General features: G+C 38.0%; 1 protein-coding gene across 3 annotated transcripts; it reads left to right on the top strand.

Annotated features, from left to right (window-relative positions):
- The first annotated feature begins 1,517 nt into the window (after positions 1 to 1,517).
- On the top strand, positions 1,518 to 25,599 carry LOC103722699 (tRNA pseudouridine(38/39) synthase). 3 transcript variants are annotated; one of them, XM_026810616.2, is made up of 17 exons: positions 1,518 to 1,903; positions 2,031 to 2,090; positions 2,816 to 2,971; positions 3,051 to 3,132; positions 4,515 to 4,587; positions 4,900 to 4,945; positions 5,050 to 5,160; positions 5,249 to 5,333; positions 5,593 to 5,683; positions 6,254 to 6,314; positions 6,414 to 6,544; positions 8,708 to 8,825; positions 9,960 to 10,083; positions 12,174 to 12,275; positions 12,411 to 12,479; positions 13,035 to 13,164; positions 25,151 to 25,599. In XM_026810616.2, exons 1-16 carry the CDS (start codon positions 1,784 to 1,786, stop codon positions 13,127 to 13,129), a joined length of 1,524 nt encoding a protein of 507 aa, XP_026666417.1. In that variant the 5' UTR covers positions 1,518 to 1,783; the 3' UTR covers positions 13,130 to 13,164; positions 25,151 to 25,599. The 3 variants fall into 3 exon arrangements, with proteins under 3 accessions (XP_026666417.1, XP_026666419.1, XP_026666418.1); XM_026810618.2 differs by having other exon boundaries at positions 3,054 to 3,132; XM_026810617.2 differs by lacking the exon at positions 25,151 to 25,599 and adding an exon at positions 13,326 to 13,630.
- Positions 25,600 to 26,352: the final 753 nt, after the last annotated feature.

Below are 26,352 nucleotides of genomic sequence, written 5' to 3' on the forward strand. Positions count from 1 at the left end.
AGTTCTTGTGCTATGAAGGTCCATCTTCTTCCTTCTTCTTCCTTTTAGCCAACCTTCTGCCTCCCTGCGAGCTAGCACTCCCTGAGAAGTTGATCATTCCGGAGCTTCGCGTGGACAAGTCATCGAGGCCGGACGCTTGTGCGGCTGCAAAGCATCCTTGAAGGAACCTCCTTCTAAAGGTAAGAGATCTGATCTCTTTAACGGTTGAGATATGATCTCAATCTTCAAATCACAAGAAGTTGTGATTTATGCATATTTATTTGAATCACACAATCCTCAGGATCTGAGGGCATTGTGATATTTGGTATTAAAGCAAAGGATTAGTGGAGACAATCCGATTCCCGGGAACTCTCATGCGTGATCGTGTGACGAAGCGTGGCTCTCCACCCGGGGGCTCATGTGATGAATGCTTTGATAGGCACGCGCGGGGGTCACCCTATGTATTGGGACTGAGCCCGCACCACATGTGATGTGCAGTTGAAGACTGTCTTCGACTGGTACCAAAGTCAAAATATCTAAAATATCAAGCATATTTTGGGTTAAAATGTTTAACCCGTTCTTTCCGCATAAAATTTTCTGAAATTCATGCTTAGCCCTCTGCACGCACACCATCACAATGATGGTCAGATAACAGCCGGTAGTATAGCTGCAACGTGGAAGAAAGTCCGTGTGGGTGGTAGGCAGTGCTAGTGGGGTGCCGGTTGTGGTACTACCACGATTGCAGGATGCCAGAATTGTCAGTTGTTAGAACTATCAGTCCTTATCGATAATTGTTGATTGTTTTTCTTAGCTGATGGCTCCTTCTCAATCGAGATCAAAGTTGCTTATCTTGATTGGTTGGCTGCTCGGCTGGGGCCAAAGTTGTTCATCTCGGTTTATGTCCGAGGTCAAGATCTATCTGGCCCGAGGTCGAGGTGTCCACTATTTTTTCCATCACTTCTTATGTAGACACCATATTAGAGATAAAACAGAGTTCATGGGCCATATCACCTGCGCTAAAATGTGGCATATGTGATGCCTATATTTTAAAAAACCAAAAAACAAATGTTGGAAGAAGATTGTAAATATTTGATAATATAAAAAATATAAAATAAGAAATATTAGAGGAAGGGTTTAAACCTTCCATCTATAAAGCAAAGCTAGCAAACTTGCTAAGATGGAAAATATGAGAAGCATGGTTGGGAAGCAAGAAGAGGAAGAAGAAAAAGAAAGTGTGTATGCTTGTTATGACAAAAACAAAAAAGCTCAAAATAAAATCATTTCATCTTATTCCAAAAGATATGTAAGCAACTCAACTGCTAGCTTTCTCTACATGATAGCATAAGCCCAAGCATGGAGTAGAAAGTAGGCGATCGCCATTAGACTCCTTTCAAGATGCTCACCGGAATTCCACTTGAGTTGCCCTTTTCCATAATAATTTTCGAACGAATACATGTATTCAGCATTGATTTCAACTCTGGCCTTATCACCAACTTTGCAAACTCGAGCTTATTAGATGTAACATTGATATTTACACGAGGTATCAAAAATAGTAATGTTCCTGGCGGCTGGATCGAGTGATCTATAGAATGTCTCCTTCGGAGGCTCAGGTGAACAATATCTTGCATAGATATGGGAGTACGTCCGGCACGTGCCGCTGACGTCCATCGTGTCCTGAGCTAATCGGACCCATTGTTAGTCCGAATGGACCGGGGATTTGGATGGGCGGTTCACGAATAGGCTCGGGGCCGGTCGCGCTCCATCGAAGAGAGGCGCTTCTCGCAGTTGGAAGCGGACGGCGGCCATGGCGACGGAGGGTGGCCTCCGATACGGCGTTCAGGACCACCCGATGGAGGTATCGAAAGGCCATGATCTCGTCGCAGTTCTCCAATCCCAGCTGGCCTCTATCGGCAACCGGGTGGAGGTACAACCCTAAACCCTTCGGCTCGCTTCGTTTCTCCATTCCCGCATTCTTTATGCTCGATAGAAGTCCAGATGCGGAGATTTTCTCTTCCGCGCCCTAATCTTTGTTCCTTTCCGAATAAACTCAGGAATTGGAGAAGGAGAATGAGAGATTGTTATCACGGATATCTCGCTGCCGGTGCTCGAAGGTTCGCTGCTATCGAGCAATCAATTTACTTCTTAGAAATCATTCTTGTGTTCCTTGTTTAGCGTGCTGATTTTACCTTTTTGAATGCGAAAGAGTTTAAAAGATTCGAACTTTTCCATTGTTTATGGCGGAATTGAGAGAAATGGTTGGTCAGTTGACTGTTTACAAGGTGCTCAGCATTGTGTGTTCTGCCTGGATTAGTCAAGAGGCATTTTGTGCCATGATACGACAGGACTTGGACATGCTGATATGTGAAGAGACACAAATTTGCAATCTTGGAGATATTTAACGATTTACAGAAAGAATTATATCTAATTTTTAGTATGTTTTATTTTGCATAACGAGAAATATGTTTTGAACTTTTGAAATTTACAATAGATTTATAAACGGAGAAATTACTATAAGTTCTTGGGTGCAGATTGTTGAATATTTGCTTCACTACATGCTGATAAATTCTGAACCGGTAACTAGCATCTTGAAGCTTGAGAATAGCAACTAGTGACTAATTGATACATCTTGTAATCTGCCATTGTGTCTGTAAGCTATATTACAGTGTGAGGTCCTTTAAAACGAAGTCATTTATGTAACCTTAAGATACAGAATATGTGCAATTCTTTGATGACAATTTGACATGGGATATTTTGTATGGTATAGTGTGGTGCACACCAGTATTCGACACGTGGATATTATTTTATGCAACTTCTATTCTGTTGATTTTTTCTTTAGGAAGAAGATGCAACATTTCCATCTAACGCTGCTACTAGCTTGGAAGGAGCTCTTCAAGAGGACCAACAGAATGAACTTCATGCAGCTGAGAATTCAGAACTTGCCAAGATCTCTTCTTCTAACCATTTATTCATGTCCTCTAGTAATTCAGTCAAGGTAGAAGATGACCTTTTTTCATGATATCATGAACCATTTTATTTCTTTATGTAGATTCTAAGATAAATATTATTCCCAGCAGGATGAAATTACACAGGCCAATGGTTTTCATGTGGAGAACACTGCCAAATTTATTAAGCATGAGTCAAGAGAGGAACCAGGTTTACATCTTAATCAGTTTTTGTTGCCGAAAGATCTACTATTTTCCAACTAAATAGATGAATTGGTGTTTATGTACCACATTTGTCACGATTTTTTTTTTCTTTCAAAGTCTGCACGTAAAAGGTGCTCAATGCTTTTATTTTCTTTTTAAACAAAAAAAACAACTTGGCATATTTTGAAACAATAATTACTGAAGATCTTTGTGGAAAATAACTAAATTACATATAATCTTTAGGATGACAATTGAAAAAGTTGTTTTTTCTCTTTACTCAAGAAAGGATGCAGCCACCTAATGAAGACAATACCCAACATAGGGAGAAAAAAACGAAGAAGAAGAAAAATAGCTAATCTGCAGTAAAGTGTCAAAAATCAAAAGGCGGTTAAAGCAAAGCAGTCATGAATCAAGCTAACTTCAATCAAGCAAATAGGGAAAGGAAATCCTTACAAAAGATGTTCAATGTTGCTCCCCATGTTCTTTTGGTAGTTTAACTTCAGTAATCCAGACTTCCCGTCGAATCACTCTGACATCAACTATGATCTGTGGAGAGTTGTATGCTCAAATATCATTAGTACAAAGCAACAAAAACTATCATTTCACATTAGGTTCTTATCCAATTTTTTTTGGCTAACTCAACTTTCACTCCTCTCCTTAGGAATAGCAAAATATGGATGTGATTAGTTGGAGTGATTGGAAAGCTTTTACTATGACAGAGGGGTAGGAGATTAAATAAGCCAAACTTGTAAAAATAGTAGGTTAGGAGTTGTAAGTCTGCCTACGGATGTCTGAATAAGATTAGTTTTTTGTTAATATTTTTCTTTGTCTATATTTATGGCCCATTTAACAAAACATTGTTTTAGATTTTGGCTTCTTTATGTGCTGTCTAGCCCTGTGTAAGGCACACAAAAAGAAAAAGTCCACTTTTTCAAACATTGTATTGCAAGTGTTCACAACATACTGGTACAGTTTGCCTCATTTTATCCACAAGTATATCGATATGCATTTTCAACTTCCAACTGTACATGGTTAACACAGTCATGAGTTATGTAGAAGAAAAATGACTTGTTGATGGTTCCAATAAGAGTTTGCATATTATTGTATCCGTCATCATCACCCAAGCTATTTTCTATCAAAAATGGATCTGGCATAGAGCAAACCCTAACATGGAAGAGTCAAGGAGATTTTACAACAGTTAACTTGACATTAGCCCTTAATAAATTGATGCCGATTTTTGGCCAAAGAAAAATTAGGGAGAAAATGCTTTGATGTTTGAAACATCTGCCAATAATTTTTGACCTTTGTGGATGTAAAATGCTAAGCATTTTCTAATAATTGAGAATATGATAAGCTCCAAAAATGTGACCAGGTTATTTCCTCATGCAGGTCACCATCCAAGGACTGTACATCACTTTGCAAAGAGATATATTGCTCTGAAAATCATGTATTTTGGTCAGAGGTCTTTATCTTCCTTCTTCATTTAAATCAGATACACTTTGCTCTACTATACTTGATACAGCCCACATGCCTATGAAGAACTGGCATCTTCAGTTATAATCGTACCTTTAATGTAGCATTTCCACTTGATGGGAATCTGATCAAGATTTAGATTCCCGTGACATGGCTGATTACCCATGACACACACAACATGATTAAATTGTGGATTATTTTTTGCATTAACAATTTCACTCTTATACTAACTCTTGACCCAAAAATTATTTTGCAAAGAACATGGTGAAGGCATCCTATGATTTGTAGTTCTTTTTAACAGGTTCTATGGTTTTGCTTCAGAGGCTCAAATGACTCCAACTGTTGAGGTTTTTTTCTGTAATATTCTCTATTTTCCTTTTCTGTAATTTGAAAATATATATATTGGGTTGCCAATCACTTTTTATAGGCTTGATTTCTGTGGTTCCTCCAGTCTGAGATATTCAAAGCACTTGAGAGGACGAAGCTTTTGGTTGGCAAAAAAGAGGACTCACATTACTCAAGGTGTGGTAGGACTGACAAGGGAGTTTCATCAACTGGCCAAGTATTGCTAATTTCATGCTTTTGTGTTTTTTATGTTCACAGTGTTGTCATTCTTTTTTGTTGTTGTTGATGCTGAATAGTTGGTGCAGGTGATTTCTCTATATTTACGGTCATGCCTGAAGGGTGTTGGAGCAAACAGCAAAAGTGAGGAGTCCACATCAGAAGAAAAATGTGGTACATAAATTCATATCGACAATATGGAGTGATCTAATCACATTATCCCATCAATGAAACACTTTAAGATAATTTGTTGCCGTAATTTGATGCCAATATTGGGTGAATGTTGGAAGTCTGAGCCCATGTAGAAAAAGAAAGATGCACTATCTTTTTTTGTGTTGATTTTGTTAGAAATAGTAAAGCTTTTTACAATAAAGATGCATCCTATGATATGAGACTTTAAATATGTTAATGATTTTCTCTGTCTTATATTCAGAGATTGATTATGTAAAGGTGCTGAATAAAGTCCTCCCAAAAGATATCCGAGTGCTAGGATGGTGTCCTGTGTCCACAGATTTCCATGCAAGGTTTCTGTAATCTTTTGTTATTTATTTTTTATTCCTTTGTATATTTCTCAGCAAATAACTAATTTGCCTTTGTCTTCATTTATTTTATCTCTGAAAAACTGTGTTTATAGAAGTCTTCTTCTTGACCATTGCTATAGCCCTTTTTAGGAATTGTTTGATAGGGAAAGTGTGACATGTTTATGACAAATAACGTCTCAACAAGGACTATTTTAGTAAATGCCATTGCATTTGTATTCTTCTCCCATGCATGGCAGTTTCAAATGAAGGATTATACTTGTATATGACTTAAGTACCTGCATGCTTAATGGCTGTGTAGGCCAGAATTGAGATGCTGTTGATCCTCTTTCATTACTGACATCATATCCGGTCCCCATTGCCCATGTGTAAAGCAGTTATTATGTGGTGGGGTCCAGTTTATTGCCAGTAGTTGAGCAGTTTAAAATACATTTTTTCCATTTATCTCAAGGCTTTTTTTTTGTTTTTAAGAAAATAAGCAATTATATGTATTCATAGTAGCACAACCTTGCCAGAAGGGTACTTACACATGCATTATAATTCTAATTTTTGCAGGTTTAGCTGTTTAAGCAGAGAATATAGGTACCTTTTCTGGAAGGGGAATTTGGACATAGTGGTATATATTTATCACTTCTAAAATTTACTTAGTAATGTAGTTTTATGTTGTCTACTTCAAGTAATAATCATCAGCCCTTCTGTTTCATTTGACAATCAGGCAATGCAGGAAGCTGCTAAGAAGTTCATCGGGGAGCACGACTTCAGAAATTTCTGTAAGATGGATGCAGCGAATGTGAATAACTATAAGCGTCATATCACAATCTTTGATATCTCTTCTTCCAATAAAAGGTCAATTTTTTATTTGTTGATAGAATAAAAAAATTATCAAGCAACTAGTAAGTATATCCAGGGGTTGCAATAAGAATATGATAGTAGGTACTGATGCTTCTCTTTCACGAAAAAAATGGGACATTCAATTTCCAGCTATGAAGCTTGGGTGTGGAGGTTGTGGTTGCAAAACGGTACAGATATGCCAATAAAGCAGATTTCAAAAAAATATTATACAACATGGTAGAGTACAGCCATAAATAGATATACACCCATAGAGGCGTAATGGATTATCATAATGACATATTCCATGCCAAACTCTGTATTTTGTACAATACCATCAACACCACAAAACTAAAATTTAGCCATCGATCAGTAAAAGGTCAATTTAAAAGGTTAACATCCAAGGGGAAAAGGAAAAAACTTCTCCCCTCTCATTGTCAGAGGTATTAAGGGCAAGGTACGCCGTACCTGCCCAAACCGGACGGTACGGAGTGTACGGTACCATACTGGTTCGGTACCAGTATCCTGTACGGGTGGCGTACTAACACTCGGTATGCCAAAAAAATTATGTACCGTATCGTACCAACATTATGCTAGTGTGGCACCGGTGCAGAGTCCGGTACCAAGACGACGAACCTTGATTTCAGGCATATCCAGAAAGTATCTGGAACCTTTAATATTTACAAAAAATAGGATACATACATAGAATAAGCATCTGAAACATATCTTAGAAGTATTTGTTGACCATTGGTATTTGATATGCATCGGATATGCAGATAGCATGCAATTTGAAGTAACCATGCTTCCTAGGCCTCTAATTTTCCAATGTTTTTCTTTTCAATATCAAATCTTCAGGTTAAGGCTCTCTTTAGTTAATCAATCGATGTAAGTTATTGATCTAATGTTGATGAAATTACTCAAGATATAGAGATCAAAATAATATCTCATTTTTGGTCATTTGTTCTAGCATCATTAATTTGTATGAATCAGAGTTAATTGGCTTTTGCTTCCACCTTCAACTAATCCTCATAGTAGGCAACACTTGTGAATGAGATTTTTATGATGTCTGATTTCATGCTTATGCCACAAGTTGCATGTTTTATGTGATGATTGAGCTTCCCCAGTCTATATATGTTTTTCTCTCGTTTCCTTTACTTATGATAGCCAAATAACTTCTACAGCACATTCTTGTTCCTTGTTATAGCAAATACTGATTGTTATGCCTCGACATATTGATTTATTTGATATCAGGCACACCTGATGTTATTCAAGAATGGAGAAATCACAGTGTTACTCATTCTGTTAAGATGTCTACCAACACCTTCATCTTAAGCTTTTCCATATATGCATTTGTTGTCCTTCAGATTGCGCTGAAACCGTGCTGTCAAAAACACTCCAGGTACTCACCTAGGTGCTCAGGCAAGGTGAGGAAGCCCCTGAGCACCTCAACAGTCACCAAGTGAGGCGAGACTGCTAACACGATGCCTAGACGAGTGCCTAGGGAAAAGCAAGAGGCATTCAGAGTTCAGACAAATGCCTCTCCAGTGTCCAGCAGTCTCTTTATATGTCTTTTTTGCCCATTCTTTTAGAGCTTTATTGGCTTTACTTTGGGGGACATTTTGGTTTATATGAATCCTTATAAATAGAGAACTGCTCTAGGATGTTCAATGGTTTGCTTTTTTGTGTTATGCTTTATTTAGAAACATCAGACATGTTTTTGGAAGTGGTATTTTTCTATCATGTTTAAATTTTGAAGCTACTAAAGGATGTCTAATGGTTTATTTTTGCCGATTTTTGTTTAAGTGGAATTTTCATATGATGTTTTAAAAGATGTGAAACATGATATCTAATGCACAAGACAAATACAATTTTTGATGTTGAAACTTGAATAACTAATCTTATAATGCTTCTATTATCTTCATATATAGTATTTATTTCTAATATATTAGTGCCTTGCTTTCTCTAGTCAAGTGCCTTTTTGGCATCTAGCGCCTCAGGCGTTTTAGGGACCATGTTGCCTCAAGAGTGCCTTTTGCTTTTGACAACCTTGCAGTGAAATGCTTTTGTTTTTGTTGATACTTGATAGGCTTTGGAGTTTCATTTGAGCTTGTAAGTCCCATTGATTGAAGATGATGCAGTCCATATACTTCAGACTAAATTTTTATGATCTTCTGTCTACAGGTTCAGTGATAATGAACTATGGGCAATGACGATCAGGGGGAGTGCTTTTCTGTGGCATCAAGTTCGGTGCATGGTTGCTGTGTTATTTATGATTGGTCAAGGTCTTGAATCCCCTAATGTGAGTACATGAAATCTTATCAGATTGATTTCTTATGGAAGTCAGCATGGTGCATTTCCACAAGCTGATAACTCCAGTCATGCAATATTTTGGCTATTTTTGCTGATTGACTGAAGGAAAGTTTAATGTTGTTTTTTTTTTCTTTTTAATATTTCATTAAGATAGATGCTATGTGGTAAGGTGGTGCTTTTTGATAAAATATTGCATTCTTTTATTCAACATAAAAATTATCTACTCTATTTCACTTGATCAGAAGACAGTTACTAGGTTAAGGGTTATGGTTAAGTTCTTGAGATGAGTTAGAAATGTGTCAATTGGTGGATTTGACCGTATCTTTTTCAATGAGGCAGAATAATGTAAGAATATTGGCTAGATTAAAAGGCAAAGATTAGCATTCTTGGCTTTAAAAGCATTATAAAAGACTGTTATAGGAAAAGTCATTAAAATGACATCACGATTAGCAAAATTCTGAAACTGTTTATTCTATAATCATCCAAGAATTTACTCACACATAATGTTTGTTGCTGTATCAACAAATAATAGGGAACTTGAGATTTGATTACAAAATGAAAAGGTGGCAGCTTGAAAACAAAAATATCTTCTCAAGGGAAAAACTTTTAACAATTTGAACCACGTAACCCCAATCAATGCCTTTACTTGAAGTAATAGAGTTAATTATAGATAAATTTGCTAGACATTTCATTTTGAATTCTATATTCAAAAATGCATTTTCTGGTTCATTGGGAAAAGTTTGCTCTTTTCAAAAAAAAAAGAACCTAATTTCTCTGAAATTATGTTGTACAAAAATTTGTTATTGTTACATTAGCTTTCTTTGTGTTCCATTGGCTTTGTGATAGGAACCTGTCAATTGAGACTGTAACTCTGTGATATGAGAATAAAGGCTTACCCTAGGTAATAAATTTTCTTGATCAATCTTAGACAATGGTCACTTTGTTTCTTTGTTGGGTAAGTGAATTTTCTACATAAACTGTCTGGGGTAAACTTTTGTCTACAACTGGCTTTGTGTTAGTACTGTTCTGGTGATGCTTTGGCTTTTTATATGGTTTCTTTTTGATTCTCAGTGCGTGCTTTTTGTGTTGACTAACCTCATGTGGAGAGTTGATTTTGAAGCAGATAGTTGATGTGCTACTGGACACCGACAACACTTGGAGAAAACCTCAGTACAACATGGCACCAGAGCTCCCACTGATTCTACATTTTTGCAAATTCGAAAGTGTCAACTTTATTTGTTCATCAGGTTTCTAATCTGCATCTTTATCTTAATTATTAGAGGATATTTTACTTATGAGCAATCTTTGACACATAAATATGAGTACTTTTCTCAGCAAGCATATATTTTGTCACTTTAGATGGTTATTGAATTAGCTGATATCCCATGTTTTGTCAGCTGAAATCGATCATGATTCTCTTAGTTGAAATGCTTTCCTAAGTTATTGTCGCAATTGATAACTGTTTAGAATCTATGTTAGCATGATTTAAGAGAATGAGTGATTCATTTGTAAGATTAATACTTGAGTAAAAATTAGCAATACTTACCAAATTCAACATTTAGAGGGGCATTGTACACAGCGTATTTGGTGGCTAGTAATTTAGAACAGCAAAATTGAAGAGTTATTTAATGGTGATGAGTTCATGCGAATGAGAATAGTATATGAAATGATGCAAGGATATTGGTCAATAAGACTAGTTTTTGAGGGGTAAAGAATGTGATGAAAATGATGGAGGAAAGAGTTGTCAACAATTTTGGAAGACTTGATGAATCATATAAGGTGATCTGAATGGCTGCATGAGGAAGTAAAGAGTTAGGAATTCGGAGATAAATGGTACACAGAGGCTAAGCTGTAGGATGTGATCAGAGATTGAACTTTCAGTCTTAAGGCTTTACAATCTGATTCTTGCAAATATGTATTTTAAGTAGTGTGCTGAGCATTCGGCAACTTTTATTAGTTCGTGAAATGTGTTGCATAGATAATTCTTTTCTGAAGAATAAGATAGAACAAGAACAGTATTGGAAGATTCTAAAATTACATGAGGGAACTTACCATATAAATTAGATTGCTTGATTTGCTGTACCTATTTATTTTTCTGAGTCATTGATATTTTTTCTGAATATTTTTTACATTTTAAATATTGTTATGGTAACCTGTACTTAAAATGAACACATTTGGAGGAAGAAAAGAAACTTTACAGCAGAAAATGTATGGGGGGGCAATGAAAAACAACCTACAATATATGACACGAAATCAGCTGGCAAGGTGTACAGAACTGCACCTAAAAAAGTTTTTGGAAAAATTATGGGCAAGTGTCATACTTGTCAAGTAACTTGGCATTGCAATGTGATGGTCAAAAATTGAAGTAGGATATAAAAAAGTCGCTGTTTAAGAAATGCTGAAGAAAAAATAGCATAACTGAAGTATAAAACCTACTAAGTTGAAACGGTTATGTGATAATTTATGCATCTTCTGATGATTTGCACATTTTGTTGCACTTAAATGAGGTGAGTAGGAATTATATAAATTTGCTAGCATCCTAAAAACCAGATATATAGATCATATTACAAATTATGATTTTGAGGAGAGAGGGTAAGATCAAGAGGAATTGGTGATTGTAGTTCAGAGTATGCAAATAAGAACTCCATTAGAGGAATAATGAAGGATCGCATTTAGGAGGATGCATGTGTACCACCTTTAGTTGCTAAAATTAGGAGTGGGTGTGAGTGCAGGCAATTGGATACTTCGAAACATTTTTAGTGAGGTAGCATTTAGGAAGTCAATGATCCAGCCAGTCACATCTACATACACATGCTGGTGTGGTGGTTTTGGGGCGGGGGTGGGAAACTATATCCTACCACTTAATTTGTGCATTATTATCAGAATCATGTAATTACGTGCTGTCAGTTGTAGTTCTGCTGTGACTTATTTTTAGCTCTTTGTACTTGAGAAAGTTCAGTCTCTTTCATCAAATATCATCACATGCTTCTGTTGCTAAGCTGTCTCCCATTATTACCAGTGACTAAAGTTGCACTTATGATGATAGGTTCCAGTGTTAGGAAAAAAAAATATTCAATTAGAGATGCTTCTTAGTTGATAATTTCAGTTACTGGTTTTGTAGCTTCTCTTAAAGTAGCATACAAGTAACATTGGCTTTACTTGTTATCATGGTTCCATTTTTATTATACATATGTCTTCCTCTATTTCATCATTTTGGAGTAACTTCTATAAGTTTGAGTGAATGGGTTATGGTTCATGAATCTCACATTCATGATGTTGGTTATCTGAAAAATTTTCTAATTGATAGTATGTATGGTTTATGACTGGATTACTCTAGATGCCAGCCGAGTTTTGCATGAACACTTGAAGAATGAATTCCGGAGTTACATGATGCAAGCAGCCATATTTCATGAGGCCCTGGGTTGTTTACCCATTCCAGGTGTGTATGATTTTCATAGCTCCCCCCCCCCCCCCCCTTCTTCTCCCGGGGTTCCCCTTTCTTGGTTTGTCATTTATTAGTCTTATGAATTCAATGAAACTGCATATTAGTCTTATGAATTCAATGAAACTGCAGATGGGAGCTCAGCAGAAGCTGGTAGGAAGAAAAAAGGTCATATTCCTCTCATGCTGAGTCCAACAGAGCGTAAGTCCAACTGATTATTTTAATTCAAACTTGGGACACAATGCTATCTGAATACTATTAATGAATTTACTCTTGCTTTGTGGGACATGATTATTGCTTATTATTGCTTTGGTCATAGTCTAACGAGCTTCTTTAAGATGCATTATAACTGTATAATCAATACGTCGCTCTGTTAAGGTTCCTTGTTATTTTGATCATGTCTTTCTGTCTGAGACTATAAATTGGATGGTCAAGCCAAAGAATCTATCACAGTTAATCTTTTAGCTGAGTTAAGGTGTGCCCTATTGTTAGAAGGAAGGCCAGGAGCCATCATTTTGTCCAGTGTTTGTGGGAAGGTTGGAATTGGGAACATATCGACTAAAGGAACTCAATAGATCAGTATAACAATGTGCATCTAAGATTATATATTGCTGGATTGGTTCTCCATGTGACTGGTCAAACGTGGAGATCAGCAGCAATTTCACTTATCTTTTTGCAGCTGATTCATCTCCTGATCTTAGTTGTTTCCCTTTTCATGTGCTCTACACATTTGAAATACGACTGGTATTCATCCAGCATCATATGATGAACGGCGGGCCAAATTGAATGCAAAGGCTACTCATAAGAGCTTACCAAATTACCTTGACAAACGAAATCATGAAGCAAACTAATTTATGCAGCTCTAGTCAATTCGATTTCATTTCCTGTAAGTTGGCTTACTTAATAAGTTATTTACATGCTATCGTTTACTTGTTTAAATTATTTACATGCTATTGTTTACTTGCATATATTTTTGGATTTTGTGTGGCTTGTTTGTATTCAACACATGATTTTTATGGGTTGTCTAAATGCCTGCTGATATCACAGAAGTCATCTACATGCAGTTCTGCAAGTTTTATTTTCACAGCAAGTGGAACATGCATACATTCACTATCGGTTTTAGTCAGTTGCTGACCTTCTTGGTATAGTCTCTTGGTGGATGTACCAATGACTTGGGTTCAACTCCTGCCTTCACTAGGGCTTTGGGGTTTCACAGAAGGGCTATCCCTGTTTTGTAACCAATCACCTACTGTTGATACGGATTAACTGAAAGGAATAGAATGTTTTGATGCGTGATTGCTACATGCATATATCATCAGAAGAGTTTAATTACTAAAAAAATTTCCATTCTATATCTCATGTAGTGAATCAGCAATGCACTATTATATTAAGTGACATTAAAAAACACAACAATTTGCTGAAAGCATGCTGCGCAAACTATCAACAAAAATTGTTGGGAATTGTGTCCCAAAGCCAATTTTTAATTGTAAGAAATTGGATTATGTATATATATTTTATTAAAATGAATAAAAATTTATTCTGGTAATTTTCTATTCATCACAAGTGTTGCATCTTCAAATTGAACTCCTGTGTATTGTGATGAAGTCCTTAGGACTAATTTAGTGGATAAAAGAGGTTTTATCATTTAGTCCTTAAACCAGTTCGCGACCAAATGACAAGCTGTCAATTGGACGATAGCTATGTCAAGTATAGGTCGTTGTGTGCCATTTAGTTGGTTGTCCTCTTAAACCAAGGAGTGTGGAGACACTGTATGGCATACAGGTGAGATGTAGGAGTACATCGTCACTGAATAGTGACTCACCTGCGTAGCACTCCACTGTCGGAAGTTAGCTCGTAAAATGTATGGGCATAAGTACCCCTTAGACCTGAGACTGTCACGGTGACTTGCAAGCAACTCACTGTACTTAGGCACTGGATGACCTGAATTTCTAATTCAGGGATCAGAAGGATGCTGGGTGCAGTCAAGTACTCGCGAAGTCTGTGTACGAGTCAAGATGGGATTGACCGCTCCAGATTAGAGGAGTTGATGTCTTGCTGTATTTCAATTCAGTAAAACCTTGGCCAGGGTAAACCAAGTGATGGTCACTTGATTTGATTAATTGAAATATACTATGGATGACCGGATTCAGAGTTTGACAGTCCACTCTGAGGTCATCTTGAGCATCGAAGGTCATAGGGATGAATTATGCAACAACCATACGTCTAGGTTCTTGAATGTTGCTTTGCATATTTGACCTATCCGGACGTCGGGTATCATTGCTAGATGGTCACCTCGATTAGTGCATGGAGTAGTCCATGTACTACCGGCTTAGTGTTCGAACCTATCGGAGTCACGCACATTAGTCAAGCTGAGTAGGAAGGTCCTGACCCAATTTAATTAAGAATTAAATTATGGGTCATTTGGAATTTGGCTCTGTCTATGTTCAGCTAGCACTGAACATGAGGTACATGCTAAATTTCATGGATGAACAACTAATTAAGTCTGTATTTCGGGTCAATCAAGTTTTAATTAATATAATTGAACTTGATCAGGACTCAATTGTTGAGATTGGATTTGATTGGGTCTAAATTAGTGTAATTGGGCTCGATCATGATTTAATTGGGATTTAATTTCGTATTTGTTCTGATCTAAGTCGGACTTGGATCGAGCCGAAACTAGACCCAATTGAATCTCCTATGAGTCAGACTCATGTGGAATTTTTTCGGGTCAAAAATTCATTCAAATGGGCTGCAAATTTGGTTTAGAACCAAATAGACTAACTTATGATCAAATGGGCTAACCCATTTGTATCAAGTTGACTTTTCCCATTTTGTGTGGTCGCTGACCGTGAATAAATGCCATGGACCCGTGGACCACTCCCTTCACATGGACCCTTAGCATTTGTTTTGTGAGCCGCGACTCACCTGGGACGCATGAAACAGAGCTTCTCTGTTTCATGCGTCCGCAAGCTTTCCGACCGGCGATTGCGCGGCCAACCGGCCTCCGGCCAGACGGCCGACTGGACCGGAATGTGCGGTTTTGAACCGCCAACATTCCAGTCCAGTTTGATTTTTGAAATCCGGCAATAATAGGCATTAATCGCTGGTTTATTCCATCGTTGTTTTTGAAACAACCGTTATCAAATTCATTCATATTTCATAATGAATGAATTCAATAACGCTGGACCATTACACCTCTTAACTCCTCTCAGCGTTGGCCTATTTGTAGGCCACCGTTTCCTCTCGAATAGAGAGAGAGAGAAAAAAAATTTCTTGGGAAGAAAACGTCAGACAGAGAAGGAGATTTGATTCTGTGGAGAAGAAGAAGAAGAGAAAGGAAGGAGTCCTTTCTCTCTGGTGGTTTGGAGTTCGGCCCAGATCCGGTGTCCTCTCCTCCCTTCCATTCCCTCTGTGATCGGGATCAAGAGACGGGCATCTGTGGCTTGTGCGTGCTGTGAAGAAACGGGAGAAAAGAAACTGAAGAAAGAAAGAAAGAGAAGAAAGAAAGAAAGAGAAAAGGGAACGTCCTTTTTCTGGATTTCTTTTCTTCCAAGGGTCCTTTTGCAAAAGATTGTTTTGCACGAGTAAAAACATCATCCAACCTTCTTGCGAAGTTTGACGTGCGTGCGAAGTAGAGGGCTTGTAGATCCAGGCCTCGCAGAGCTACCTTCAGGGATCTAGATCCAGATCCAGATTCAAATTACCTCGACCAACTTCCGCTACGGCCTTGAGGTAATTTTACACAAAAGTTAAATTTAATATTTATAATTGTTATAAATAAAATAAAAAAAATTAAAACTGATTTTTCATGCCTGGCGTTCGATTTTATCGGACAACTCGGGAAATTTTTCCTTCAACTGGTATCAGAGCCAGGTTGGCCGATGGAATTGGCCTATAATATCTAGAATTATGCATGATTTAATTTTTAAATTTAGATTAGATCTAGATTTATTGATAAAATATCAATCTTGTGCTGAATTATAAGGTTGTCCTGCTATAAGGTTAACCCCTTATAGTGAAAAGGTTGTCCTAGCACAAAATTGAGATTAATTTGTATCATAAAATAAATAGTTTATTTTTGTGAAATTATGCATAATTGATGTTTATGAAATTTCAGTTTTAAATTTATTATGACCACAAAATTTAAATATAAATTGTTTATATTTGGAATAAATTGACACCTTGAATCCATGATCATAATGCATTTAATAAAGAATTAAATGTTGAATTTAAAATTTAAAATTTGAATTTCAAATAAAGATTTAAAATTTAAAATTTGAAATTCGAATTAAAATTTAAATTTGAACATGGGATTTGGGGATGGGTTAGCACAATCAGATTAGTTGACTAGGTTAGACCTAATCATGAAATCAAATTGAAATGGACTAACTTAAGAAACATGATTTAATCTAATCAATAGTTGAACTAGACTAAATCAAGGTTTATAAAATGATCAAACTCAATAGTTGTAGTTTATCATATCCAAACATTTCAATTGGATCTGATTGTGGCTTAGTGGTCGAGCCCGAGTTCCCAAGGATAACCTAAATCAACTTGATAAACCAATTGGTGTCTAAGGTAAGTCGGCATTTGATCATGGTTTTTAATTGGGGCTACCTCTTACCTGGCCAACATAGTTGGTGTCTAGGAAAGAGGTTAATGGCGTAACCCTCCCATGATCTCTCTTACCTGGCCAATTTGGTCGATCAAGTTTTGATTAAGGTACCTTGATACTTGGCACTCACCCATGCCATTAAGAAAAATCAGTGTGTCTGATTTAGGTGTCTAATAGACCAATAAGAGCTAGTCCTCTATATGATTTGGTGAAGTCAGTGGGAGGATTTAGAATTATCGGTCAGTGTTACATATCATTTAAAATCCTCTAAATTATTAGGTCCTTAAAATGATAAAGTTATATAGATAACTAAATCATAGCCTCCCATTAAGGTGAATGATAATAGGTCCAATATTACAGTTGAACATGCAGGACGCTTCCGTCTGGTGTTCCTCTAAATACTGGAATTATCCTTCATTATATGATAGCTTTTTGAGCTATCTAATTGTGATTAGGTTGGCCGAGCCTTCCTCGGGCCTGATCATACATTAGGTAGTATCATCGAGTTAGTTCATTAATGGTTGGACCTAACCAGGATTTTCAGTGGAGGCCTCCGCCTACTGATTACCACTTGGGGCAAAATTGATTGCTAGAAATTGTTTAGAGAAATAATTGGTAATGTACCTACCCTTAGATGCACATGGGTTGGCCGAGCCTTCCTCGGGCCCGTATGCAGTCTATGCGGATTCTAGTACCCACTAGGGAATTAAAGTAATTCCTCGAATTAAAGGTAGAGGCTATTAATTCGATTAAAATAGTGGGAGAAAACTTTAGACTAAAGTCCAAGTCTTTAGGATTAAATAAATCATATACTGATTAGTTGGATTTTTTCTTTATTTTTCAGATATGGCTAACTCATTGTCCCTCCGAACACTATTAGACAATGATAAGCTTAATGGACCTAACTTCGTTAGCTGGTATCGAAAGATGAAAATAGTATTAGAGCATGAGCGGATCCTGTATGTGATATCGGATCCTGCACCTGAGGAACCTGCAGCCAATGCACCACGTGCAATCAGAGACGCTTATCAGAAGTGGCTCAACGATCGCACTACAGTGCGTTGCATCATGAGGGCCTCGATGAATGATGAGTTTAGTCGTAAATTCGAGGAAGCGCGGCCAGTGGAAATCCTTCAAATGTTGAAGGAGTCTTTCGGCACACCTGATGATGTTGAACGACATAAGACCTCCTGCGCTATATTCAATGCCCGCATGAGGGAAGGGGCATCGGTCACCGATCATGTATTGTATATGGTCGAACAAATCGATCGCTTAAGTAAACTTGGCTTTTCTTTGCACGAGCAATTGGGCAAGGACGCCATTTTGAACTCACTTCCCAAGTCCTACCTGACCTTCCTTAGTCATTATAGAATGACTAAACCTGAAGTATCCTATCATGGTTTGCTAGGTTTACTGCAGACCTATGAGAAGGATCACCAACTCAAAAAGGAAACGGTGAATGTGGTAGGTGGGACTTCTGCAGGACTTTCTTCCTTTAAGAAAGGAAAGAAGAAGAAGGTGCAAAAAGCTCGTGCTGGGGTCTCTAAGCCCAGCCAGACTAAGAAGCGTAAAGCCGATAAGAGCAAGGCAGAGTGCTTCTTCTGTAAGAAGATGGGTCATTGGAAGCGGAACTGTCCGGCTTACATAGCGTCCCTTGATCCAAACAGGCCTAAGAAGAAAAAGCAGCAAACAGTTGCTGCACAAGGTAATTATATGATAACACCTTGTAATTTTTCAATTTATGATTCTACCACTTGGGTATTGGATACCGGAAGTCCAATTAATATTTGCAATTCGTTGCAGGGACTTCAAGTTAGTAGAAGATTCAAGAATGACGAGAGATTCCTGAACGTTAGAGATGGAAGATCAGTTCCAGTCCTAGCTTTAGGAGTCATTCAGCTTGTTTTTGAATCTAGAGTAGTCATATTAGATGATTGTCATTATTGTCCAACATTTTTAATGAATGTCATCTCTGTAGGCCTTTTGGCCAAAAATGGTTATTGTTTATCAATAAAAGAAAATTTTTGTGATATCATTTTGAATGGTATTAAAATTTTTCGTGGACAATTGAAATATGGCATTTATACTCTATCACTGCCTGTGAATGTAATGTACACCTCTAATAAACGCCCTAAGTTAGATAATGTCAATGAAGCCTATTTGTGGCATTGCCGGTTAGGTCACATAAATAAAAACAGGATAAACAGGTTAGCCCAACAGGGCATTTTAGAAATCAATGATTGTGAATCATTGCCAACTTGTGAATCCTGTCTTCTGGGTAAGATGACCAAGTCACCTTTTTCTGGAAAGGGTGAACGAGCTAGCGATGTTCTTGGCCTCATACATACTGATGTATGTGGACCTATGAACGTAAGTGCCAAAGGTGGTTATGCCTACTTCATAACCTTCACAGATGACCTATCCAGGTATGGGTATGTCTATCTGATGAAGCATAAGTCGGAATCATTTGAAATGTTCAAACGATTTCGTAATGAAGTAGAAAAACAGACTGGAAAGAGTATTAAGATCCTTCGGTCAGACCGAGGAGGAGAATACCTTTCCGGTGATTTCTTGACTTATCTAGAGGAGAATGGGATTCTCTCACAATGGACCCCTCCAGGAACACACCTCAGCACAATGGTGTATCCGAAAGGAGGAATCGAACTCTGTTAGACATGGTTCGATCCATGATGGGGTTTACTAGTCTGCCTGTATCTTTTTGGGGTTATGCTTTAGAGTCTGCGTGTATAATACTAAATAAGGTTCCAAGTAAGTCTGTTGAGAAGACTCCATATGAGATATGGACTGGGCGTAAGCCGACACTTTCATACCTTAGGGTTTGGGATGTCCGGCTTATGTTAAACGTTCTCAAACTGACAAACTTGGTCCTAGGTCCGATAAGTGTTATTTTGTAGGGTACCCCAAGGAAACTAGGGGTTATTACTTCTACCTTCCTAATGAACAAAAGGTGTTCGTAGGACTTAAGGCAACCTTTTTGGAAAGGGAATTCCTTAGTGAAGGAATTGTTGCCTCTAAGGTTGAACTTAGTGAAGTTCAACAGGTAAAAGATTTAACACAATCTACTGAACCCACAGAACCGGATTCAATTAGATCAAACCCGGAGCCCAATGTAGAAGCACCATTAAGGCGATCAGGTAGAGTACTGCGTCAAGTGGATAGATACTATGGTTTCTTGGTCCAAGACGCAGATCCCATTGAGCTCGATGAGAACAATGAGGATCCGATCACCTATATGGATGCTATGCAGAGGTCCGACTCTGAGTTGTGGCTTAACGCCATGAGATCCGAAATGGAATCCATGGAAATCAATAGTGTATGGACACTAGTTGATTCACCCGAAGGGATAAAACCCATAGGGTGCAAATGGATCTTCAAAAGAAAGAGAGGCGCAGACGGAAAGGTGGAAACCTATAAAGCCCGTCTGGTTGCCAAGGGGTATCGTCAACGTTATGGTATCGATTATGACGAGACTTTTTTCCCTGTGGCAATGCTAAAATCTATTCGGATCATGCTAGCTATAGCAGCATATATGGATTATGAAATCTGGCAAATGGATGTGAAAACAGCTTTTCTAAATGGAGAGCTGGAAGAAGAGGTGTATATGATACAACCTGAGGGTTTCACATCCATAGACGAGTCCAAAGTATGCAAGCTACAAAAGTCCATTTATGGACTTAAGCAAGCTTCTCGAAGTTGGAACATACGTTTCGATAAAACTATCAAAACATATGGCTTCGTTAAGAACGAAGAAGAACCTTGTGTCTACAAGTGGGTTAACGGTTCAGTGATCACATTTCTTGTGTTGTATGTGGATGACATTCTCTTAATTGGGAATGACATTCCTGCATTACAAAATGTGAAACTTTGGCTGTCATCACAGTTCTCCATGAAGGATCTGGGAGAAGCATCCTACATCCTAGGGATGAAAATCTATAGAGATAGATCTAAGAGGTTGCTTGGATTGTCCCAATCCACGTACATCGACACTATGTTGAAGCGGTTCAACATGGAGAATTCCAAAAAGGGCTATCTTCCGATAGGCCAAGGAATTTCTCTCTCTAAGAAAGATTGTCCGACAACTTTCGAAGAGAGAGAGCGTATGAGTAGAATCCCATATGCTTCTGCAGTAGGTTCTATTATGTACGCCATGACATGTACAAGACCGGATGTTGCTTACTCACTAGCAGTAGCGAGTAGGTATCAGTCTGATCCGGGTGAGAACCATTGGAAGGTGGTGAAAACCATCCTTAAGTATTTAAGAAATACTAAGGACCAATGGTTAATCTATGGAGAATCTGACTTAAAACTTGTGGGGTTTACAGACTCTAGTTTTCAGTCAGACCATGATGACAGTAAGAGTATGTCAGGATTTGTGTTTACCCTGAATGGAGGAGCAGTCTGCTGGAAAAGTTCCAAGCAGCATTCAGTAGCCGATTCCGTATGCGAAGCAGAGTATGTTGCTGCATCAGATGCGGCAAAGGAAGCTGTTTGGATCAAGAAATTTGTAAATCAACTTGGTGTTGCTCCCTCAATCAACGGTCCAGTTCTTTTGTATTGTGACAATACTGGAGCCATTGCACAAGCAAAGGAGCCAAAGTCTCACCACAGGACCAAGCACATTCTGCGTCGCTACCACCTTGTATGAGAGATCGTGGAACGAGGTGACGTCAATCTTCAGAAGATCGATGGAAAGGAGAACCTAGCTGACCCATTCACTAAAGCCCTTTCTGTAAAGGAGTTCGATTATCACAAATCGAAGATGGGTATAAGATACTGTACAAATTGGCTTTAGTCCAAGTGGGAGTTGTTGGGAATTGTGTCCCAAAGCCAATTTTTAATTGTAAGAAATTGGATTATGTATATATATTTTATTAAAATGAATAAAAATTTATTCTGGTAATTTTCTATTCATCACAAGTGTTGCATCTTCAAATTGAACTCCTGTGTATTGTGATGAAGTCCTTAGGACTAATTTAGTGGATAAAAGAGGTTTTATCATTTAGTCCTTAAACCAGTTCGCGACCAAATGACAAGCTGTCAATTGGACGATAGCTATGTCAAGTATAGGTCGTTGTGTGCCATTTAGTTGGTTGTCCTCTTAAACCAAGGAGTGTGGAGACACTGTATGGCATACAGGTGAGATGTAGGAGTACATCGTCACTGAATAGTGACTCACCTGCGTAGCACTCCACTGTCGGGAGTTAGCTCGTAAAACGTATGGGCATAAGTACCCCTTAGACCTGAGACTGTCACGGTGACTTGCAAGCAACTCACTGTACTTAGGCACTGGATGACCTGAATTTCTAATTCAAGGATCGGAAGGATGCTGGGTGCAGTCAAGTACTCGCGAAGTCTGTGTACGAGTCAAGATGGGATTGACCGCTCCAGATTAGAGGAGTTGATGTCTTGCTGTATTTCAATTCAGTAAAACCTTGGCCAGGGTAAACCAAGTGATGGTCACTTGATTTGATTAATTGAAATATACTATGGATGACCGGATCCAGAGTTCGACAGTCCACTCTGAGGTCATCTTGAGCATCGAAGGTCATAGGGATGAATTATGCAACAACCATACGTCTAGGTTCTTGAATGTTGCTTTGCATATTTGACCTATCCGGACGTCGGGTATCATTGCTAGATGGTCACCTCGATTAGTGCATGGAGTAGTCCATGTACTACCGGCTTAGTGTTCGAACCTATCGGAGTCACGCACATTAGTCAAGCTGAGTAGGAAGGTCTTGACCCAATTTAATTAAGAATTAAATTATGGGTCATTTGGAATTTGGCTCTGTCTATGTTCAGGTAGCACTGAACATGAGGTACATGCTAAATTTCATGGATGAACAACTAATTAAGTCTGTATTTCGGGTCAATCAAGTTTTAATTAATATAATTGAACTTGATCAGGACTCAATTGTTGAGATTGGATTTGATTGGGTCTAAATTAGTGTAATTGGGCTCGATCATGATTTAATTGGGATTTAATTTCGTATTTGTTCTGATCTAAGTCGGACTTGGATCGAGCCGAAACTAGACCCAATTGAATCTCCTATGAGTCAGACTCATGTGGAATTTTTTCGGGTCAAAAATTCATTCAAATGGGCTGCAAATTTGGTTTAGAACCAAATAGACTAACTTATGATCAAATGGGCTAACCCATTTGTATCAAGTTGACTTTTTCCATTTTGTGTGGTTGCTGACCGTGAATAAATGCCATGGACCCGTGGACCACTCCCTTCACATGGACCCTTAGCATTTGTTTTGTGAGCCGCGACTCACCTGGGATGCATGAAACAGAGCTTCTCTGTTTCACGCGTCCGCAAGCTTTCCGACCGGCGATTGCGCGGCCAACCGGCCTCCGGCCAGACGGCCGACTGGACCGGAATGTGCGGTTTTGAACCGCCAACATTCCAGTCCAGTTTGATTTTTGAAATCCGGCAATAATAGGCATTAATCGCTGGTTTATTCCATGGTTGTTTTTGAAACAACCGTTATCAAATTCATTCATATTTGATAATGAATGAATTCAATAACGCTGGACCATTACGCCTCTTAACTCCTCTCAGCGTTGGCCTATTTGTAGGCCACCGTTTCCTCTCGAATAGAGAGAGAGAAAAAAAAAATTTCTTGGGAAGAAAACGTCAGACAGAGAAGGAGATTTGATTCTGTGGAGAAGAAGAAGAAGAGAAAGGAAGGAGTCCTTTCTCTCTGGTGGTTTGGAGTTCGGCCCAGATCCGGTGTCCTCTCCTCCCTTCCATTCCCTCTGTGATCGGGATCAAGAGACGGGCATCTGTGGCTTGTGCGTGCTGTGAAGAAACGGGAGAAAAGAAACTGAAGAAAGAAAGAAAGAGAAGAAAGAAAGAAAGAGAAAAGGGAACGTCCTTTTTCTGGATTTCTTTTCTTCCAAGGGTCCTTTTGCAAAAGATTGTTTTGCACGAGTAAAAACATCATCCAACCTTCTTGCGAAGTTTGACGTGCGTGCAAAGTAGAGGGCTTGTAGATCCAGGCCTCGCAGAGCTACCTTCAGGGATCTAGATCCAGATCCAGATTCAAATTACCTCGACCAACTTCCGCTACGGCCTTGAGGTAATTTTACACAAAAGTTAAATTTAATATTTATAATTGTTATAAATAAAATAAAAAAAATTAAAACTGATTTTTCATGCCTGGCGTTCGATTTTATCGGACAACTCGGGAAATTTTTCCTTCAAAAAGTTGGTAAAATGAGGCGGGAAATGCTAGACTCAATCTGTCTGTGTAGCAGCAAGGTAAAGAGAGGGCTAGCCCACTACTACATTGCTAAGTTGGGCTAACATAGGATTAATCAGTGATGCCCCTTTTCTGGTAGTTGGAATATAGTAGGTAAGACTGTATACAAAAGGATAGTCTTCAGCTCGGCTGCAGTCATTCCCACCTTATCAATATTTCAGTCACATCTTGCAAGAAATAGTTTGCAAGGGAAATAAGACTCGATCTTTTTATAGTCCTGTGTTCATTGATATAATTTAATCTTGGATGGTTAAACCTTAGCACTTACACATCCAGTCAATTTATTTGAGTATTCCTAAAAGTGCATCATTCCTCCTCCTCCTCATCATCATCACCACCCAAGCTCTATCCCATCAAAATGGGATCTATTTGAAGCAGGACTCAAAGTTGAAAAGGCTCATTAAATTGAACAGATTTTCCAATTAGTTGTCTACCTGATTTCTACCATCTTTAGGAATTGGTGCTAAATTTCAATTCATGGTAAATCCAGTCAAGAAAGAGGCTTGCAACGAAACCTATGTAGCTAGTTGGCAGCAGGGAATTCTACCTTACCAGTTGCAGTTTAAACTCATGCAACCAAGGAGCACACCTCAAAAATTTTCCTAAACTTGAAAAGAGTCTAGACAGATTTGAGGATAAGTTTTGGTGGAGAAAGTCATTTCATCTCAAAGACACAGGTAAGGTAAAGGACCAATAAATACCATTGCTCATTATCTGAATTAGTCAAATAGTAGGCATGTCATTCTTCTTCACACTCAATGAAACCAGTGATCTAATTAGATAATTAGATGCTAAGATGTATCTGCTGATATAACTGTAACTCTCACGTACTGACCGCTGTTTTTGATTTCCTTGTATTGGTTAAGCCAAGGACTTATTAGATTGTATTCTTCCTGGTTATTTTTTTTGTTACTGAAGTATCCTCGCTGTGTAACTTCTTGGATTGCTGAGTGGCTTTCTTGTACAGATGATGATGGAAACCCCTATCATTTCCCAGCCTGGGGCAAGGACCAGCAGTTTCAGCACCATCTGAAGTGCAAGTGAAGTCATTGTGATGATTAACTGGCCTAAAAAACAATATGGATCCAAGGGAGGTCCATTATGGTGCTTGTATCATTACCAAAACCATCTTCCCTTCATCTGAAAGTTTGTTTCAAGCTAAGCGAGATGAAACAACCATAGTTATAATTATTCTGAAGCTAAGTAGTCCACTAAAATTCATTGTCCATATGAGTTACTTTAGTTGTGTTCAAGCACATGCCAAGCTTGCAAATTATGTCATTAAAGCAGGCAGGTGGCTGCTATTTTCTTTAAGATTGTGCCCTTGCAAACATGTTGTCCATTGCATCTCTCCTCCATATTTTCTAGAACCAGAACAATATTAAGAATTATTTTTACAAGGTCGAACTTTCTGATCGTTGCGTCTGGAAAAGAGGTTGATTAACCATATCTACTTGAATTTCTTTCGAAAAATATGTTTAGATGAATATATATGTAATACAAGTGTTTTGAGTCAAGTGAAGTGGATTTAGCCCTGTATATGTTATTTGTTCTCACGTGGTAGACATTGTGGTCTTGGCATGACAATAGAGAAATAGAATTAAAAAGGGAAATGAAGGGAAGGAAAAATGTGAATAAAGAGTGAATATATAGTAATAATGAAGTAAATATTGTGTAATCATGATATATTCAGATTTTAATTTATTGGTTCATGCCAATCGTAAACCTGAATCAACGTTCCCAACGGTTAAATAAAAAAAAAGAAGATAGGCTATCGTAAAACAAAATGAAACAAGATAAAATAATTAATATTTTCCAGACATAAATAACTAATGTTTGAGATAATTATGAGTGATCCAAAAAAATCTCATGATTTTTGTTTAAGAAATAGTAGGATCAAACTGCCTAATGAAATTTTTTATCTTGATATTTTCATGAATTTTCTGAATCATATAATAATGTAGAAATAATATAGCAATCATGAAATGAACTTAGGATGCCAGTGTTGTTATAATTTGATACTTAGGATGCCAGTGTTGTTATAATTTGATGTGCTCGATCCGTTTGTTCTAGTCTTTCACTGACAAAGACTAGAATAGGTGATGTACCTTCCACTGCATGACCCATCCATTTCTATGCTTCTTTCAATAATTAAAGAACTGTAAGTTC

Source organism: Phoenix dactylifera, chromosome 8 (assembly GCF_009389715.1).
Source record: "Phoenix dactylifera cultivar Barhee BC4 chromosome 8, palm_55x_up_171113_PBpolish2nd_filt_p, whole genome shotgun sequence".
In the NCBI taxonomy this organism is placed as follows: Eukaryota; Viridiplantae; Streptophyta; class Magnoliopsida; order Arecales; family Arecaceae; genus Phoenix; species Phoenix dactylifera.